The 19060-nt window shown below is 34.6% G+C and overlaps 2 protein-coding genes across 2 annotated transcripts; both read right to left on the bottom strand.

The window, feature by feature from the left end:
* Nucleotides 1–1187: 1187 nt before the first annotated feature.
* Nucleotides 1188–3717, bottom strand: LOC110113453. Its single transcript, XM_028692163.1, has one exon. It carries the CDS (start codon nucleotides 1843–1845, stop codon nucleotides 1495–1497), a length of 351 nt encoding a protein of 116 aa, XP_028547996.1. The 5' UTR covers nucleotides 1846–3717; the 3' UTR covers nucleotides 1188–1494.
* Nucleotides 3718–7484: 3767 nt separating this feature from the next.
* LOC110113445 (agmatine coumaroyltransferase-1-like) lies at nucleotides 7485–16395 on the bottom strand. Its single transcript, XM_028701396.1, has 4 exons — nucleotides 15107–16395; nucleotides 14936–15011; nucleotides 8084–8452; nucleotides 7485–7844 (listed from the first exon to the last, which is right to left on the bottom strand). The coding sequence occupies exons 1-4, from the start codon at nucleotides 16393–16395 to the stop codon at nucleotides 7485–7487; spliced, it is 2094 nt and encodes a 697-aa protein (XP_028557229.1).
* Nucleotides 16396–19060: the final 2665 nt, after the last annotated feature.

Consider the following 19060-nt stretch of genomic DNA (forward strand, 5'->3'; position numbering starts at 1 on the left):
TTTATATATTACAATGTTCTTATATCTGATATATTTATTATTCATTTACTTATTGTGACATTCTAAACTATGAGTAATCATGTATGTTTTACTATATTAGTATGTATGTTCTTCCTTGAAGAATTGACATCAAATTAAGCTTCTAATCCTGATTATACAACTGTAGATGTTAGACGCAACATACATAATTTTAGGTTTTGTTTGAGATAAATTTTTATTGTTTTTTAAAACAATTTTTTAGAACAAAAATTTTTATTTCAAAAAATTTTTTATATTAAAAAGCTTCTTTAAAAAAAAAGAAGAAGAAAAAAGCTTCTCCAAACGAAGCCTTAGTTACTCCTTAATATATGTCACTAGAATCAAGAACATGTTTCTTCTTCGCAATAGCCTAATAGATTTAAAGACATGTTATAAATTATGATCGTCATGCATTGTTGTTTTTTCTCATTTATTGAATTTTTTGTTGGGTTTAATGTGATATAATGGGCTTTATGCTTAACATTTATATCTATGTGTGTTGTTTATTGCAGAATAGTGAAATATATTGGGCTTTGTACTCATCTTATTATATCTATTTGTTGTTTTTTGTTTCACAAAATGAGAAAAATCTTTGGAGAAGGTGATCTAACATGATAATCAAGTATGTCAAGGATTGTGATTGTAGGAGTAATTTTGAGGATGATGATGAAAGTGTTGAGGATGTTTAATCTCCTCATTTATGAGCAATTTTGTATGATGATGTGTTACAAATCTTGACGTTTTAGGTTTCGTTTGAGATGGCTTTCTTAGTACATCATAAAGCAATTTTTTAGTACAAAAGTTTTAAGAAGCAATAAAAAGCTGTCCCAGACGAACCCTTAATGAACTTGTTATGTGAAGCTAAGAATTCATAGTATTAGAATAAATTAGATATAGGCTCTCGGATTTCGCATGTAGGCAACAGTATATGTGACACATTTATATTGATACAACTAATTGAATGTTGCTTAGAGATGTTCGTAAGAATACCCTCAATGTTGTCACCAATCAATCAATTGTAGCTTGAGTTAGCTATTAATTGATAGCTCAAACTTGTTATAGTAACTATTCTCATTTTTTTTTTCAAGATTGTGAGGCGTGAAGGATGAGGTATTACGAAACTTCGGCTTTGTTTTGTACTAAAAAGTTGCTTTAAGAAGCAGTAAGAAAGTTGTCATAAGCGAAGCCTTCATGTTTGAGAATCTCATCTGCGATCGGTGTATTTCCAATTTGCCTAATTTTGGCCAATTTGAAATATATCAAAAAAATATTTAGAGGACCTCCAAAAATCCAAATTTTATTTTATATTGGATTCACTTCTAACTAAATAAACAAAAAATCTTGAAATCCTACCTTTATAGAATTTAAAAATTATTATTTAAAAAAATTTAAAACAAGAGGGAGCCCAAAACTAATGGGACTTAAAAAAAAAAAAGGGTAAAAAATGGATTTTGAGACTGATCCATCTCTACAAATCTAAACCGCAGACAGATCTTCCTGATCTCGATCCGAACTGCGTCGCCGTTGATCGGAGGGCTTGAGACTGTCGGCGAGGGCGAGGGCCGCGGCAGCTAGGGCGACGCCAAGGGCATCGGCGGCGGCGTCTCGGACTGAGCCGCCGGCAGATTTCCAGAGGCCGATCTCGTCGCCGGCTTCCTTGGCTGCGCCAGCGGCGAGGGCAGTGACGGAGCCCAGCGCGACGCTCCGCCGGCGGATGAAGGAGCGGTGGCTCCGGCGGGCGAGGGTGGCGACGAGAACGCTGATGAAGAAGCAGGCAATCAAGTGCTCGAGTTTGTCGACGGCGAGCCACGGATCCCTTTCCTCCATCTTCCGTGCTTTGGGCCTTGGGGCTAGAAGAAGAGACAACTAGGTTTCCTAGTGCGTTATTGATCGGGTTATTGGCGTTGCCAACCTCATAACTTTTTAAATTCAATAATTTAAACGTAAAATCATGAAAAATATTATCAAAATCATCTCTCTTTTTTTCTACTTAATTCTTATTATTTTTCTACAATTTTTTTTTTATTTTCATTTTATTAAAATAGTTTGTTGAGTTAAAATAATCTTATTTGTTTAATAACAAATGTGTTGGCTAATAAGATAATTTAAACTTATATTATTATTGTCGAGCTCGAGCTCAAATTTGATTGATTAGTAATAATCAAGAATGAGAAGTCTAATTTCAATTAGAAGTTTATTTTTTTATTTAATAAAATAATCTTTGTGAACAGTGCGACACCACAATGTCACGGGAACTCGCATTCTGTTTGAGCTAAAGGCCGACGACAAACATTTGTTTCGTGTTTGGTCGGGATGGCCTAAATAGTAAATACTAATGGAAGAAAAAATTTAGAATATTAAATTTTTGAGGAAGTTTGTTGAAAAAATAATTTTAAATAAATTGTATCGAGTTTGATTTATTTGAAGCCATATGTACAAGACCAATAATACAATATTAACCTCTAATTTTTAGAATAATATTGATCTAGTTGTTTCATTCAGCTAATTAAATAAGATGAGTTATCAAGTTATGTGATTGATGTTATTTAATGAGGATGATTCAATGAATTTTTTTTTAGATTCATCGTGAATTTGATATATCTAGGACATAATTTCTCTCGCAACAGTTTAGATGATAATTTCAATTTTAATTATTAAACAATCAATTCAAATTTATTCGACGAATGATATCCGACTTTACTAGTAGATCCGTCTAGTGAGCCACAATGAGAATGAGAAGTAGATAGAGTAGAGTGGAAGAGAGTAAGTTGACAAAATTTTCACTATCTAAATTAGGACTATAAACAAGCCTAGTCTAGTTCGAGTAGTACCTAACTCGAGTTTGACTCGTTAGCCAAATCGAGAGCTTAAACTCGAGTTGAGCTCAAAAGTCAACTTGCAGCTTGGCTCATGGCAATATAAACGGGCTCGCAAGTAGAAGAAGTAGGCATGTCCTCGCGGCATATTTGGCCAAGAAGAAGAACGAGTTCTGGGTGTTGCATGAGAAGGGTAGAACAAGACATAAGTAGCAATTTTTTTAATTTTTTAAAACTGATCATTTGTTATATTTTTTTAAAAATGGCTATAAGTCTCGTTAATGCATAGCAGCTTTTTCTTAGAAAGATAAAGATCTTTTGAAATCCTAACTAATTTTTTTGGGAGTAGAAGTATGTTTCAAATTTTATTGGTGTAAATTAAAAACAAGCTCATGAGCTCATTAGTCGAACCTCATCAAATTCGAACTCAAGCTAGTTTAATAAATGAGCTCGAGTTTTAGCTGGAGCTCGAGCTTGCTGCTCAATAAGCTCAGCTCGTGAGCTCACGAGTCACCTGACTTTGCTCAACCACACTCTTAATCTCAATCATGAAATATAAGAAATAAGACTCGTGCGCCTCTTTCTTCTATTCAACTAATTAAACAAGATGAGTTATCAAATTGTGTGATTGATGTTATTTATTGATTATGGGTTGATGAAAATATTTGAGATATGGCTATCTGTAAATCATATCTTTCACAGCCATTTAGACGATAGTTTTTAACAGCCATCCACTTTGTTACATCTTATTTCATAACAAATCACAATACAAAGCAATATGCGCCAATATACAAATAAATTTGTGTCGGGACAATGACGCCATTTTAAATATCAACTTAGGCTTTGTTTGTTTGAGCGTTTTTTTGCCTTCTCCGTTTTCGGAAACGGAGGATTTTTTTTTTTTTTTTTCCTAAAACGGAGGAATTTTTTTTTGTGTTGTTTGGTTCGTCAAATCACGTTCTCAATAACTCCTTTTTTTCATTTTTCTGCAGTTTTGAGAAAGCTTTTTATATGTGCTTCTCCGTTAGAAAACTCCATTTTCTGAACTAATGTTTTTTAAAACTGTTTTTTATTAAAGCATAAAAAAAAAAAACAAACGAAGCCTTAGACTTCGTTCAAACGGCTTTCTTAATCTTTCTTATAGCAGTTTTTTTATATACAAATTTTAATGTTTTACTAAAAGAAATTGCTTTAAAAAGCATTAAAAATTCCGTCCCAAACAAGCCTTTACTCTCGATTGATTGAATGATTTATTTAAACACTGTGCTGACACAGTTATTTTTCGCTGGCTACCTTAGCCAAATCTGAGTCATTTACCACAGCGGCTGTAACTGGATGTTGGGAAATTTTCATATGTGGACCAACATATTTACATATATAATAAAGAATTATACATTATACGTTATCTAAAATTAAGCCAATTAAATTCGTCATCTATTTAAGTATTAAATTATTATTTGACTTATGTGACATCTCAATTAAATTTTGTATGGAATTAATTTGTGTAGAGGCCGGATATTTATTTTATTTTAATGATGAGCTGAAATAAAATATTTACACTTAAAGTATAAAAGGGTCGTGGTCCCCAGTTTAAGCGGTTAAGTTCTCATTTCCCATCTTGAGTGAAAATAAGAGGTATCTTGCTCTCTCGGAGAACACCGCTCTAAACGTGGAAGATCGAAAACCTTAAATCTGCATTTCAATGGATTCGGGTACGCTTCCGAAAATTCTTCTTGATGATTTGGCATGTGTTTCAGAGACTATTAAATTCCTTTTTTTGTCTCCGTTAAATCCTAACACTGGAAGCAACTCACGGAACAACTTGACAAAGCAATCCATCTTCTTCATCTCCATGGAACAGCAAACCTTGACGCCGGCGTTGGAGCTTTACAAAATAAGGAACTGTCGTGGGCAGATGAGGCTTGCGGGTCCCATGAACTCCGGAGGGCCCCACCCGAAGTCCACCTCGTACAACGGCAGCCTATTCCAGCTTACCACCGATATATCCGTCATAGTGAAGTTCCTCGCAGATCTGGTGGAGGGCAGTGCCGAGGCAGAGACCGCCGCATTTGAACGTGGTGAGCTGGACCATGAGTATCATAATACTATCATCATAGTTCTCCAAGGCGTTGAGCCCGGTCTCCCACCATTCAACTATGGTCTTGCTTGAAAGTGCTCAGAAGACACTAGAAAGTGCTCTGATACGACTTGAAAGTTCGTTAGGGATGTTAAGCCCTATAGAACTGGCCCAAGCTAACCAAGAGGGGGGGGGGGGTGAATTTGTATTTTAAAAATCTTTTCAACAAAAGCACAATTTCATAAATCAAATGACACCACAAGAAGAACAAGTGTGGAATTTAAAATGCGGAAGCGATAAAACAAGAACACAAAAATTTATAGCGGTTCGGTCAACTTGACCTACGTACATTCCTTGGAGGCACCCTCCAAGTATTGCACTACAAAACGTGTCTCTCATTTAGCTCCCACAGCTAGGTGGAGAAGCCCTCACAAAGACGTCATTTTTTCCACCCCGGCAAGGCGGAGAACCTATCTCCTTTTGCTTCCTCCTGAAGCTAGCAGAGAACCACAATCAGATGCTGAAAACCTTACCTCTATCGACCCTTCCACGGACGAGAAACTCTAGACGAAGAAGAAGCAGAGCGATCCTTGAAGCACCATTGTGAACCCCCTCACAAGCTTCCCCTCACAAGATCCTCTCTCTCTCTCTCTCTCACCCCCCAAGGTCTTCTCAGGTCAAGGCAGCAGCAAAAGATTGTTCAAAAACGAATTTCAATAGCCCTTATAAAGAAGAGCTCAAAATAGCTCATTAATTGCAATTTGCCGACCTTATCGTCCAGGACGATCTATACATCATCCTGGCCGATTAGTACAAAGTTCTGAAGATCGGCCAACACACCGTTCTGAATTTGAGCCAGACGATGGTAAAATTGGTCTGATCGTCCAGGCCGATCAGTTCAAATCAGCACAATATCGTCCAGTGCATTGCCCTGAATTGGTGCTGCTCGATCCATATCGGCCAGTGCATCGTCCTGAAATGGATTTGGCCGATCCAAATCGTCCAGGGACAACTAAGGATTTTGAATAGATCGTCCTGGCCGATGTTTATATCGTCCAAGACGATATGATCGTATCAATTTTGTCCTTAATTGATCCCTTGATTACAGGTTTATTTTAGGCATAATTGTGTAATTTCGTCCAGGCCGATCCTAAGATCGTCCTGGCCGATTTCCAAAAATACAGTTTACCTAAAATAAATAAGGCGGCAAGTTCTTTATGTTTTGAGCTTATCGTCCTAGCCGATAAAATTATCGTCCAGGACGATCTGTTAATGACGGTTGCCTTAATCTAGAATCCTGTTTAGAATCTCTGTTTTGAACTAGATCGTCCAGACCGATCCAAAGATTGTCCTGGCCGATGTGAGCAAAAACAGACATTCTAAGTCTCTCAAGTGTGTGTGTAGTGTTACTTAGTATCAGTCTCTTTGACATTACAAACTGACTCAAGAAGAGAAAAAAGTAAAAACAGACTAACTCAACCCTAGCTAGCCACCCAATATTGAACTTGCGTCGTTTGTCCATCCGATCTTCGATTCCTAAAAAGTTAGTAGTAAAAGCAGTCCAAGAGAATCTATAGTGTTTGTCAATCATCAAAACATAAGCCATGAAACTAGATTTGCAACATTGCTGACCAAACAAACATGTCTATCTATGTTGATTATTGTAACTCTCACCATGTAATGCATTTGTAACATCAAGCCAAGGTTTTCTACCTAAGGACCTCATTTGTAATCGACTGCAAATATCAGGCCCCATGGTTTTTCCTTCTTTTTTAGGGGTTTCCACGTAAAAATTCTGGTCTCTTATGAATGCTACACCCTCTCACTTATCTAATTGTGTGTTGGATCTTCGTACAATGCTAAGACGCTAAACTTTATAATTCTCTACAGCCGCGAATACTCCAGGACGCAACAATAGTCTTTCTTATAGCCCTCAAAATATTTTAAATAAGATGTGATGGAGAACAATTTACAAGGAACTTATTTTGAGACCTTTTTCCAAATCTTTGGTTGAATTTTTGAATGATCAATGTGAAGATAAGAATGAATGCCAGAAGCATACATACATATTGATGCAAATCATCTCATATAGAACTCATATGAGAAGCGCGCTCCCAAAGTGAAATGTGTTCGTACCGTTGTGTACCGGGTGACGTGGCGCATTTTGGTTGGTCTCTGCACCGTCCGGTGTGCCCAAAGAATAATTTCTTTATCATATGATAGGCTTTAAGGCAATAAAGATGGAAAAGAATAATGTTAATCTAACCCGAAGTAAACGAAAATTGTGTTATATAAATAGAGTTCTGTGGTAATAGATGTATTTCTTGTTGTTATTCCGCATCAAGTAATAGTTAAATTATTAGGAAATTATACAAAATAAAAAATAAAAAATTCAGAAGTTTAAGACAAGCAATCAAGTGGGGTGCGAATGTGCGATCAATGTTATACATCGATTTGCTGTGATTTATTGCCATTTTAAATATCAACCTACTTGCGATTGATTGATTTATTAAAACAAAGGCTGTGCCGACACAGTTATTTTTAGTTGGTTACTTTTGCCAAATTTGAGTCATTTACACATTGACTGGAAGCAACTCATGGAACAACTTGACAAAGGAATCCAGCTTCTCCATCTCCATGGAACAACTAACCTTGACGCCGCCGTCGGGGTTTGACAAAATCAGGAACTGTCGCGGGCAGATGAGGCTCGCGGGTCCCATGAACTCCGGCGTGCCCCACCCAAAGTCCACCTCGTACAACGGCGGCCTATTCCAGCTTACCACCCATATATCCAAGCAAGAGTTCACCACCGTCACCATTTTCGACATCTTGAAGAAAAATGAAATGGAAAACTCAGATGAAGCATTTATTAACTTATTGTCTGGTTCTGTTTCATGAAATTTCTGAAAAGGTGAAATTAATTGAATTAAGTGCTAACGTGCCGGAGTTCCGACCATACACAACTCTCCTTGGCCTATTGGTTGAAAGCTTAGGCTTCCAACTAAGAGGTCCAAGGTTCGAGTCCATGTGTATGCGTTGTGTGTGTGAGTTTGCCTTAAATGGCCTAAATGTCCAAAAAAAAAAAAGAGTTCCGACCATATGTATATATATTTTTCTGATATCATTCTTTAAAGTTTAAATAGTGTCAATGAAATAGTGACAAACAGAGTACTTCGCGGACGAACTTCTTCATCGCTTGATGCTTCTTGGTGCTTCTTGGTGCCTTAAATGGCCTAAATATTCCACTGTCTATACGTCCTCGAAGCCTATCCTGTTCCCATCTTCGCGGACGAACTTCTTCATCGCTTGATGCTTCTTGGTGGAATGGATTGACGTTCTCTTCTTCTTCTTGCTTTCGTCCCTCCACCTCTTGTTCATCTCGTCGATTTAATTCTTGTTGCAACCTTTGAATCTCCCTTTGCAAGTCTTCAACCACCGTGTCATGTACTGGACGCTGGCGGTTCCTCCGCGGCGGCATTTTGCCGGCTCTGATATCAAGATGACACCGCCGGCTGTCGTCGCAAGGCGGATCACCGGTTGTCTGGAGCAATCACGCGGGCATCTGTTATCTTCCCTAACTTCGGATCTGCAAACAGATGACTAAGAAGCCAATGGAGGGAAAGAAAGAACAGGAATTCAAAAACAGAACAAAGTCTGAATATTCGAAAATCAATCCTCTCGTGTTTCGTACAATTCAGGTTATTTAAAGAGAACTAAGAAGAAAGCTAGATACATGGCTACACGAACTAAGCTACACCACAACCAACTAAACATCAGTAGCTCCTGCGTCACTACTTCCTATTCCCTATTAGAATTAATCGCGAATGTGCTGGAGTTCTGACCGCATGTATATATATTATATGGAGAGAAATCTCATCAATGATCATGATCTGGAATGGTATGGATCGGAAGTTGGGATGTCATAAGAATAATTAATGAATGAGAAACATATTCATCAAAGTTTATCGTAAAAACACAACTCTCCTTGGCCTATTGGTTGAGAGCTTAGGCTTCCAACTAAGAGGTCCAAGGTTCGAGTCTATGTGTATGCGTTGTGTGTGTGAGTTTGCCTTTATTGGCCTAAATGTCCAAAAAAAAAAAAGTTTATCGTAAAAAGGCAGAACAACGGTTTCAAACCTTGTAATTGAGATTATATAAATGAACTTGAAGAACTGAGTCTTTCATTAATATTCATAAGATATCTTTACAAGGTTGTAATGTCCATTATTAATATATTATTGTATTTTATGGCTGTGCTGCTTGAATATGTTTACACTATGTTATTTAAAGAGTGCATACATAACATTTAAAGTATATTTATTGAGCCATTTAGAATATTTTGATCATGTATGAAAAGGTTTAAAGGAGTCCCCAACAAAGAAAGATTTGATGATGCAAGTCGAAGGATGCATGAATGCTTGTATAGTACAAGTTGTAGACACTCCATTGGAGTAAAAGGCAAATGCAAATAAGATTTTTTGGTGTTGTGTTCATGAATGGACATAAAATGCTGATGATTGCCAATAAAATATGCATGCTGAGTTGATCAGGATCAAACGTTACTAGACAAGAGATTTCTTAAATATCGCGCGTTGGAAATCTCTTCAAATTAGGTTTCGGGAGGAGAATGGTCACCTTGTCAACTCTCATTTCATACAGATGCGATACCATGAGATGAAAATACACCGAGATGGTGGTCATCCACCACCAAATATTGATTGTAGTCACCTTGACATTGAGCATGTCATTTTATATCGTAGTTGATGTTCTAGATATGACCATGTCAATTTATATCATAGTTAGTGTTCGAGAAATGACCCGTTCATTATGTATTTTTATAAAGATCGATGAATGAGGTTTTACCTAATGGTCAGCCTAGACATAACATATTATTTAAATAATTTAATATTATTTGTTATGAAGCTTTATATTTAATATGTATATAACATACCATCTTAATAATAATTTTTATTTAAACATAATAATAATTAATCTAAATAATTATAATTTATTTATATTATTTTATGGAAATATAATTTTATTTTATAGTAAAATTGTAATTATAATTTACTAATATAACTTCATTCTTATTAACATAATTTTTTTATGTTCTTTTATATATTATATTTTTAATCAATATAATTAGTTTATTAATATTGTAATAATAATATCTATATATACATTATTTAAAATATACATAATATTTTTATATATAAAATATGTATAAATTTAATATATAATATCTTTAGTGTGTTGGATATCGATGATGCGATTATTTAATGACTCAATTTTCTTATTTAGCACTTATGTTTTGATAAAATTTGGGTTTTCTTAGTTATTTATTTCATTTTTTTAATTTATATTATTTTTATTTCATATTTTAATTATGTTACATTTAAATATTTATATATAATTAATAATATTAACATATATAATATTTAGATTTGAATTTAAATTTGAAACCTTTCATAAAAATGCTCACATAAGTTGTTATTTAAGTTTAATTAAATTATTAATTAATATAATATTGTATATTTTACATACATTACATTTAAATTACATATACAATATGTATAAACTTAAAATACTATTTCTATAGTATTTTTAATGAAATTTATAAAAGTATATTTAGTGGTTATTACCTTAAATCAAATATGATAATTTATATCTTATTATATCATTTCTATATTTATTAATATGCAACATAACTATTTTTGGATTTTTTTATTTTAAATCTGGTCAAATAATTTTTAACTGTAGCTTGAAATTTTTTTTTTTTTTTTTTTTTTTTTTTTTTTTTCATGCTGCATTTTTTTAAAGCTGCACCGCCTGCACGTGTGTCTTGCTTTAAATTTTATTTTATTTTTTTATGCAGTAGTGAAGGATATAGGTAATTGATTGGACAATAATTTAAATTTGCTTTTGGTGGTTGAGAGTTGAATATTATAAAAAATATATATCTGATAAATTTTTTAGTTGGATAAATATTATTAACTTTATTATATATTAAATTACATTTGTAATAGAAAGAAATGATCATAATAGATTAAAGTTTGATAGAAGATGGATAATGGTAGTAAGATCATTGTCGCATGACAAAGATAAGGTGATGATAATTAAGCGATCGTGATTGGACAAATCTTAGTTACGAGACAGAGGAGGTTTAATGATCATAATCAGACAATTGTAATATGACAATAATGTTAGGAGGACTGTAGCCAGATAACATTGATCAGAGGATTGTAAATGGGGTCAAGAGCCCAAACTCTAAAGATTGTGACTAGGGATTGTACTTGATAATGGTGGTTAGGAAATCAATTCGATGGTAGCGATCAGGCCGGCGGTGATCTAGCAGGTGGAGCATAGTGCTTTGAAATTGGTTAAACATCTAGACTCTCTTGTATCTCTAGCAAAGATCCAATCCATCTTTTATGTAGAGAGTGTAAGCCTATTTATAAATTTTAGGATTAATATGTTATATAAAATATAGCCAAAATTTAAAACAATTTATAGCATGACCCTATTGGTTTTGTTAATCATTATCTATTTTTCAATATTTAAATGCCATAATGATACATAACTAGAAGCTTTTGGGCTTGATAGATTTATTTCATCGAAAAGCTTTATTTATAATATGATTGTCATCAGAAAATCATAATATTTAAAAGCTAGTAGCCAACTGTTTACTCTGTAGGCAACCAAGTAGGCAAAAAAACAACAGAGCTCCTCCTACATCAAAATCTATGTCTTAATTCAAACTGAAGTCCTAACCAGCTATCAGCCTCCAGGTTAGGAAAAAGTAAGTTTCCACACAAGTCATAAACTGGCAAAAGGTTCTCATCCTTATTCATCTTAGACCTTCAAGGTCTATAATTATGAGAATTCATTAATAAAGGGATAAATTTTACGAAACTCGATCATCTGTCGATAACTCGACGGAGTCGACAAGGTTCATCTACAGAAAAGCAATTATTTTCAAATGAAAATGGCCCCGCACCTCGATGATGGCCGTGTTGAACATAAAATCTCAAACGAATGGGTTAATTTCAAATATCTTCAAAATGTCACTCAACTACTCCAAAATTCAAAATCCTAAAAATATTCAAAAATTGAAATTTAATCCATCAAATAACTTAACGAAAAATTCACCCACCATCCACAACAGTACGCCGAGATGGACAAATTGAAATATACTTCAGCTCAAATAATGAGCCAAATGCGTAGTCGAAAATATCACTATTATCCATTCTCAAATAATTTCATACCAATAAGGACGTGGTATGTGTCATATGATTGACGGTTTTGCTGCTAAATGATACCGCAAGATAAACGGTTATGACCCGGGGCCCTCTGAACCGAGTGGTACTTTTGCCGCCAAATAGCACCACGAAATACTGGTTATGACCAGAGCCAATACGTTCCTTTGTGGCATCAAATCCTTGAGATATGAATCACAAAGCCCTTTGTTAGCTAAGTTGGATTCAAATTTGTCTCCTTAGACAAACATTCACCACATGTCTATAAGGTCCCCTTGTACGAAGCAACCCATGACTACTGACAAATATCCTTCTGTCAGGTTGGGTCGATTACCTCCTCTGACTAAGTAGACCAGGGACCACGATGATCCTGGACGACGGAACCATGCGATCTTGATCGGGTCTATCATCCATTCCCCACCATCCACTTTAAGTGCAAGATGCATGGTGAAATTTTCAATTTTAAATATTATATTTCCAACCTTTCCAAACATTATTCTCATGCCGCTACTATATGCCAGATAACACGTATTCTCTATGTATCTGATTGACGACTAGCCTTCATCGAAAGTTCTCTCTCGTTATCGGGAGGGGTAATTAACTATAAGGGCTTGCGTCTATAGGAAACCAGAACTCGTATTATAATGTCCTCACAAAATGAGGGCGAAATATCTGGTTAATGCCTTATCTACAAGCCCATCTGCCTTCAAAAATTTACCCAGAACTTAATCCGTTAAAACTTCCCCCAAGAAAAGAAAAGCATACAGTCGAGCGGAGGCCGGGACCGAATTTTCGAAGCCCAAACACATTAATAAATTTTAACATAACGGAATAATTTAACATTAAAGGTTTAAGCAGTATTTATTTAATTTTTTTTTTATAAAAAAAATTACAAAAATGTTAATATTAATAATTTAACATTTAACTTATTTTTAAAATAAATGTGTCATTATTTGAAGATATGTATACATAAATAAATTAAAATATAAATCTTGCGGCTTTGATTCCTGATATAATCTAATAATAAAAAATTAAATGAATATTCCAACCATAACGTTCCTTAGCACAACTGTATTTAGGCTTCCTTTGATATGACTTTTTTAATGCTTATTGAATTAGTTTTTTAGTAAAAAATTTTGAGTTTGCCTACTCAAAAACTATTTTTATAAACAATAAAAAATCATTCCAAATAAAACCTTAATGTCAATTTGTTGAAAGATGTGCTGTCTTGCTTCGTTTTCTCAAAATTATAGGCAAACTGAAAATCCAGTCAATTAAATTCTTATAGAAGTCTTAGAATCACACTTAACAAATAATTTACATAATGAATGAACATATACTTTCATTAAATAAAATAATACAAAGAAATTTAAATAACTTCATGATGTGGAATCACTCTACCTATTTTGTGCTGCAGGAACAACATTTAGAGAATACCTTTTTTCTTTATCGTTAGGAGCTATAATCCCACTACAGCTATTACTACATATAGTACTAAAGTATACTAACATCTTTTTCTTTGCTCTTACTTTCTTAGTAGTTATCCCTCTTATATGAGGCGGATGAACTGAGCCTTGGCAGACACTTTTTGATATACAAAAATTATATTGCTAGCTTAGCATTTTACTGTTCCATTGGTTGCTCGTTCTCTGTTCTTTTCCCTGTTGTTTGCTTCCACAGCACTTCAAATCTCCCACAAAAATCCAAAGCAAATTTCTCTGATTGTTTGATCCAATACCCGCAACCGTCGCCAAATTATAAAGACGCATCATGGGCGGAAGATGAAATTTGTACGGTTTCTCAGAAAATCGGAACATCAAATTCCGTTTTCTATAGAAACCAGGGTCAACAAAGTAGTCCGATTTCTATAGAAATCGAACTTCCAAACTCCGATTTCATTAGAAATCGTATTTTCTTGTTCTGATGTCTATTAAAACCATAATTTTTTTCATATTATATCCTTTTTATATTATTTTTTTTCCATTTTTCTTATACTATATTTTGATAACAAAATGTGCTCCATTTTATAATTTGACCTTTTTTTTAGAAATTAATAGAAATTATATTAGCCCTACAATCATTAAAACATAATTGCTTTTAAACGCCGACTGATTTGTTCTTATTAATTTATTTTTTTTCGTGCTGCATTTTTTTAATGGTGCACTTGTGTCTTGCTTTATTTTTTATTATTATTATTTTTTTACAGTAGTGAAGGAGATAGGTAATTGATTGGATCAGAATTTAAATTTGCTTTTGGTGGTTGAGAGATATTGAATATTATAAAATATATATACCTAATAAAATTTTTAGTTGGATAAATATCATTAACTTTTTTATAGATTAAATTACATTTTTAATAGAAAGAAATAATCATAATTGGGTAAATGTTATTAGAGGATCGTAATGAGTAGATAATGGTAGCAAGATCATAGTCGCAATGTCGCATGATAGAGGTCAGGTGATGGTAATTAAGCGATCGTGGTTGGGTAAATCTTTGTCACTAGACGGTGGTTGAGCAGCCATAATCAGACAATTGTAATATACGACAATGTTAGTAGGATTGTAGCCATACAACATTGATCAGATGATTGTAAATTGGGTTAGGAGCCCAACTCTAGCGATCGTGGTTAGGGATTTTAGTTAGATAATAGTGATTAGGAAATCAGTTCGATGGTGGCGATCAGGCAGTGATCTAGCATGTGGAGCTTAGTAGTGCTCCGAAATTCGTCAAACATCTAGGCGGTGATCTAGCATGTGATTGGGCAAACCTCTTTAACTAAATCATTCTGATTTGCCAAATAAGAATCAGTCCGTCCGCTGCTGCTATATATGGACAAAATCAACCTGCAAGGAGCCATTAGATCAAACACATAAATACTTAGCAAAATCTTACCACTTGTGATTTCAATCTCAAGTGAGAAATTGCTAAAAGCTAATACATATCGTGAGATATATTCTTGAGGATCTGGGCATGTTCCTGAAGCAAAGCAACGAAAACATCCACTCCCCCATTCTCACATAATCTCGGAAGAAATATGACCAATCCATCCGTAGTCAGCCAAGTAGGCAAAAAAGCACACAGGGATCCTCCTCCGCCAAAATCTATGTCTTCAAACTGAAGTCCTAACCAGCTATCAGCCTCCAGGTTAGGAAAAAGTAAGTTTCCACACAAGTCATAAACTGGCACAAGGTTCTCCTCCTTATTCATCTCCCCAAAGTCTATGAACGACTGGAAATAACGGTTGTCGATCCTCCGAACCGTCTCCCGTATAATCGCCGCAGCCGTCTCCACTCCTCCATTGATCAACTCCCCTGCTTTTGACATCGGATATGCGTCGAGTACAAGGTTTCCGATGAACTCATTCGACACAGGCGGCCGTAGCCTCCGCCTGCCGTTCACAGGAACTCTTATCATAGTAGTCTCCCCTTTCCCAACTGCTCTTGCTATTGTGATTTTCCTCCAGATATGGCCAAGCAAAACTTCAAAAGTTGTGAACTTTTCTTTCACCCCTGCTTTCAGCTTTGAATTTATGAATTCATAGGAGTAGTGAATCAAAATATTGGATGTTGAATGAGGCTCAACAAATGATTGACTTAATAAGAAAGTATTATTGCAGTGTTTTGGAGGGATGAAATCTGCTCCCCAGTGTTCAAATTCAATTTTTGGAGGAAAACGTGGTTTGAGCCATGATAGATCATAGTTAGGGATTGGGTCTAGTGGAATGCCACGGGTGATCTTGCTCCAAGCAACAAAGAAGGTGCCCATTGAATGGCCGTCGGCGACTCGATGATGAGCGGTGATGCCGACAATGAGGCCGCCGCATCGAAACCGATTGAGCTGAACCTGGAGGAGATGGGAAGCACTAGTGGTGTTAGGGTGGAGGCGGGCAAGCTCTGGTGATGGTTGGAGCGGCATGTAGTCATCCAAATTGGAGTCCACTGTGGCTTCCACCAGTAGAGCTCCGCCTTCACTGCCACCGAGAATGACGCATGGGTTGTGAGGGTCGCCGCCAAGGCAGGCGGTGAGCCGTGGGAAGTGGAGGAGGAGTGTTCTCGATAGGGATTTTATGAGCTCAGAGTTTGATGGAGCCGGAGCGGAAAAGGCGAAAACAATAGCAACTTGCCGGCCGGGGGCGACGCGATCGAAAATTGTGAGAGGGAGCTCCAACGCCTCTGTGGTGGGTGGTGAAGTTGCAATGACGGTAGAGCGTTGGATTCGTACCTCCATTATTCAGCTCAGCGTTGGCTACAGTAATTACTCTCTCTTGCTTGCATGTCTTCTTCTTCTCTTATAGAGGGAGAGAGAGGAGGGAAAGGGATAACATTTTATAATAAAATCGTTTAAAATTTTCTTCCTTAAAAATTAACGGAATTATATAAGTAAATATTGCCGTCATTTATTATAATTTATTATAACTATTATAATATTTATAAATACTATTAATAAATTATTTACATAAATTTTTATAATATTTGTACTATTTTTTATAATTTTTAAAAATATTTACATAATATAATTAACTAAATGTTTATAAATAATTAAATATTGTCACATTTGCAACGAGATTCTTAGAAATAGTAGGTAATAAGAAAAAGAAAACTATAAGAGCTATGGAAGGTGTCAAGGGAAGTAAAAAATATCCTACTTCTTTAAATGGAGATAACATGATCTAAATGTACTATTAAATAATATTGTGACGTATACCTTAAAGAGACGACTATAACACAAATAATATTTTTGTATAAGTATGAAGGTTGTGATGGTTATACTGTAAGTAGAGTTGAGTTGTAAGATTGAAGGAGATAATTATAGCGCAAGCGAGGTAATGACACACACATAGAAGTACTGATGATTAGGAAACCAATGAAATTGCGGTATCAGACTTGAAAGATACGACCATAATGGAAGCGACATTGCAATGTAGGCGATCAAAATTACAACATAAGTAAGGTTGCAACATGAGTCTCCCATGAAGTTAGCAAAGCAACTTGATATGAAATTGGTAGTTTATGTTTTAAAAGATTAATTGTGATGAGAAATATTTTTATGTTCAAAATTTGAACAATATCTATGAATAAATTTATATTGAACACCATCATTTAAAGCAGTACGTCCTCTCTATTATTCAATCATGCATGTGCTGCATGAATCTTTATTTTTTTTTTACAACAACTGTTGGCTTTAAAAATTTCCCAAAAAAAAAAACTGCTGGCTTTAAGTGCAGCTTTTAATAGCTGCAGAGCATTGTCCCTTTTTCGATTTCATTCCTACTGCAAATGTTTTTGGCCAATCCTGCATTTAGCCATTTAGTGGGAATGACGAGTATCTTGTCATTTTGCTTGACTAATGTACTCATTTTATGCGGATATCGGATCATCCGGAGGCTAATCAAAGCACGTCATGTCATCTGATACATAGCAGATATATAGCCACGGTACACGATAAAAAAGTTATGTGGAGTGCTCTGATTCACTTCCGGAAGGTGTCAGAATCTGTACAGAATAATTTCATCAGTCCGATCGGTACATATTAATACAAAATTATATTAGCCCTACAATCATTAAAAATAATTGCATTTAAACGCCACTGTTTTGGTTTTTTTTTTTTTCATGCTGCAATTTTTTTAATGTTGCACGTGTTTGTGTCTCTTGCTTTAAATTCTATTTTGTTTTATTTTATTTTAATTTTTAGGGTGTAGTGATAGGTGATTTATTAGACCGGAATTTAAATTTTCTTTGGGTGGTTGGGAGATATCGTAAAAAGAAGTTACTTTGAATAGTTACTTTAAAATATGATGATTGAATAGTAGAAATGAAAGAATATGGTAATATATAATTAAGGAAAATTATTGTGATTATTAAAAAAAAAAAGAGCAAATTTGTAATGCCAACTAACTTATTAAGTTTCGAATGCACCAAAATATTTGATATATTCAAATTGAAACACAGAGAGAGAAACTAATTTAAAAGAAGCAAGACAGGGATGATGAGATATTTAAATAATTTTTTATATTTAAAATAATATTTAATTAATACTGTTGTGGACTAGAATATACGCGGCGATAGAGTTTTAATTGTTCGTCTTAGCGTTATACGGATATCCAGTTCACACACAGAGAACACAAGATTTTTTGCGTGGAAAACCCTTAAAAGGGGAAAAACCACGGGGCCTAGCCCAATTAAAATGTCATATTCTCTTTTTAGTTTCTTGCTTATCCCTTTGTTTTTTTTTATATCCATATTAACATTTAATATTATCAATATTTTAATTGCTATAGTTTCTTTTGATGATCCATTGATTACTTTACAGAAAGCACATTAGTTATGGCAATATTTGCATAACAAATATCAATTATGTCATACCAATAGGCTATGCTAAAGCCTCTGTGGCTGGTTATTCTATAATTTATTTGATGTATATTGTTTTTACTATTCTCATTTTTAATTTTAGTTTTATTTTTGTTTTTTTTTTCTCTTTGGATATATTATAATACATAACAGATTCAACTGAATAGAATTTATCTGAGCCTTAATTGAAGGAGCCTTATTAATTTAGAGGGTTGCAATAGAAGTAGTTAACGCTTCCATCTCCTTTATCATCCAAGCTATTTATTTATCTTTCTAACTTAACTAATCTAAAAGACCGCAAGTCAAATTAGAAACATACTCTTCATTATCACCATTTTCTTCTTCGCTATTCTCACTCTTTCTCATATTCATTTTCATTTTCTTCTTATATTTTTATATAGATACACTCTCAGCGATTTCTTTATCTTACAAACTTTTTTCCACATTCTTTATAGCCTCTTATTCTTCATTTATCTAATACTCTCCATTAAGTGATCCATCATCTCTTTCATGGATTTCCATACTACATTGTGATGATCTACAGG

The sequence above is a fragment of the Dendrobium catenatum genome, unplaced genomic scaffold (genome assembly GCF_001605985.2).
Source record: "Dendrobium catenatum unplaced genomic scaffold, ASM160598v2 fragScaff_scaffold_156, whole genome shotgun sequence".
Classification (NCBI taxonomy): Eukaryota; Viridiplantae; Streptophyta; class Magnoliopsida; order Asparagales; family Orchidaceae; genus Dendrobium; species Dendrobium catenatum.

What these genes read in the sequence shown, in the direction of transcription:
- LOC110113453 (XM_028692163.1), bottom strand. Translation starts at nt 1,845, where the DNA reads ATGGAGGAAAGGGATCCGTGGCTCGCCGTCGACAAACTCGAGCACTTG.
- LOC110113445 (XM_028701396.1), bottom strand. Translation starts at nt 16,395, where the DNA reads ATGGAGGTACGAATCCAACGCTCTACCGTCATTGCAACTTCACCACCC. An exon ending in AGAATGATTTAGTTAAAGAG is followed by an intron (nt 8,453 to 14,935) that starts GTTTGCCCAATC and finishes TGATTGCTCCAG; the next exon opens with ACAACCGGTGATCCGCCTTG. An exon ending in TGAAGAAGTTCGTCCGCGAA is followed by an intron (nt 7,845 to 8,083) that starts GTACTCTGTTTG and finishes CCGGCACGTTAG; the next exon opens with CACTTAATTCAATTAATTTC.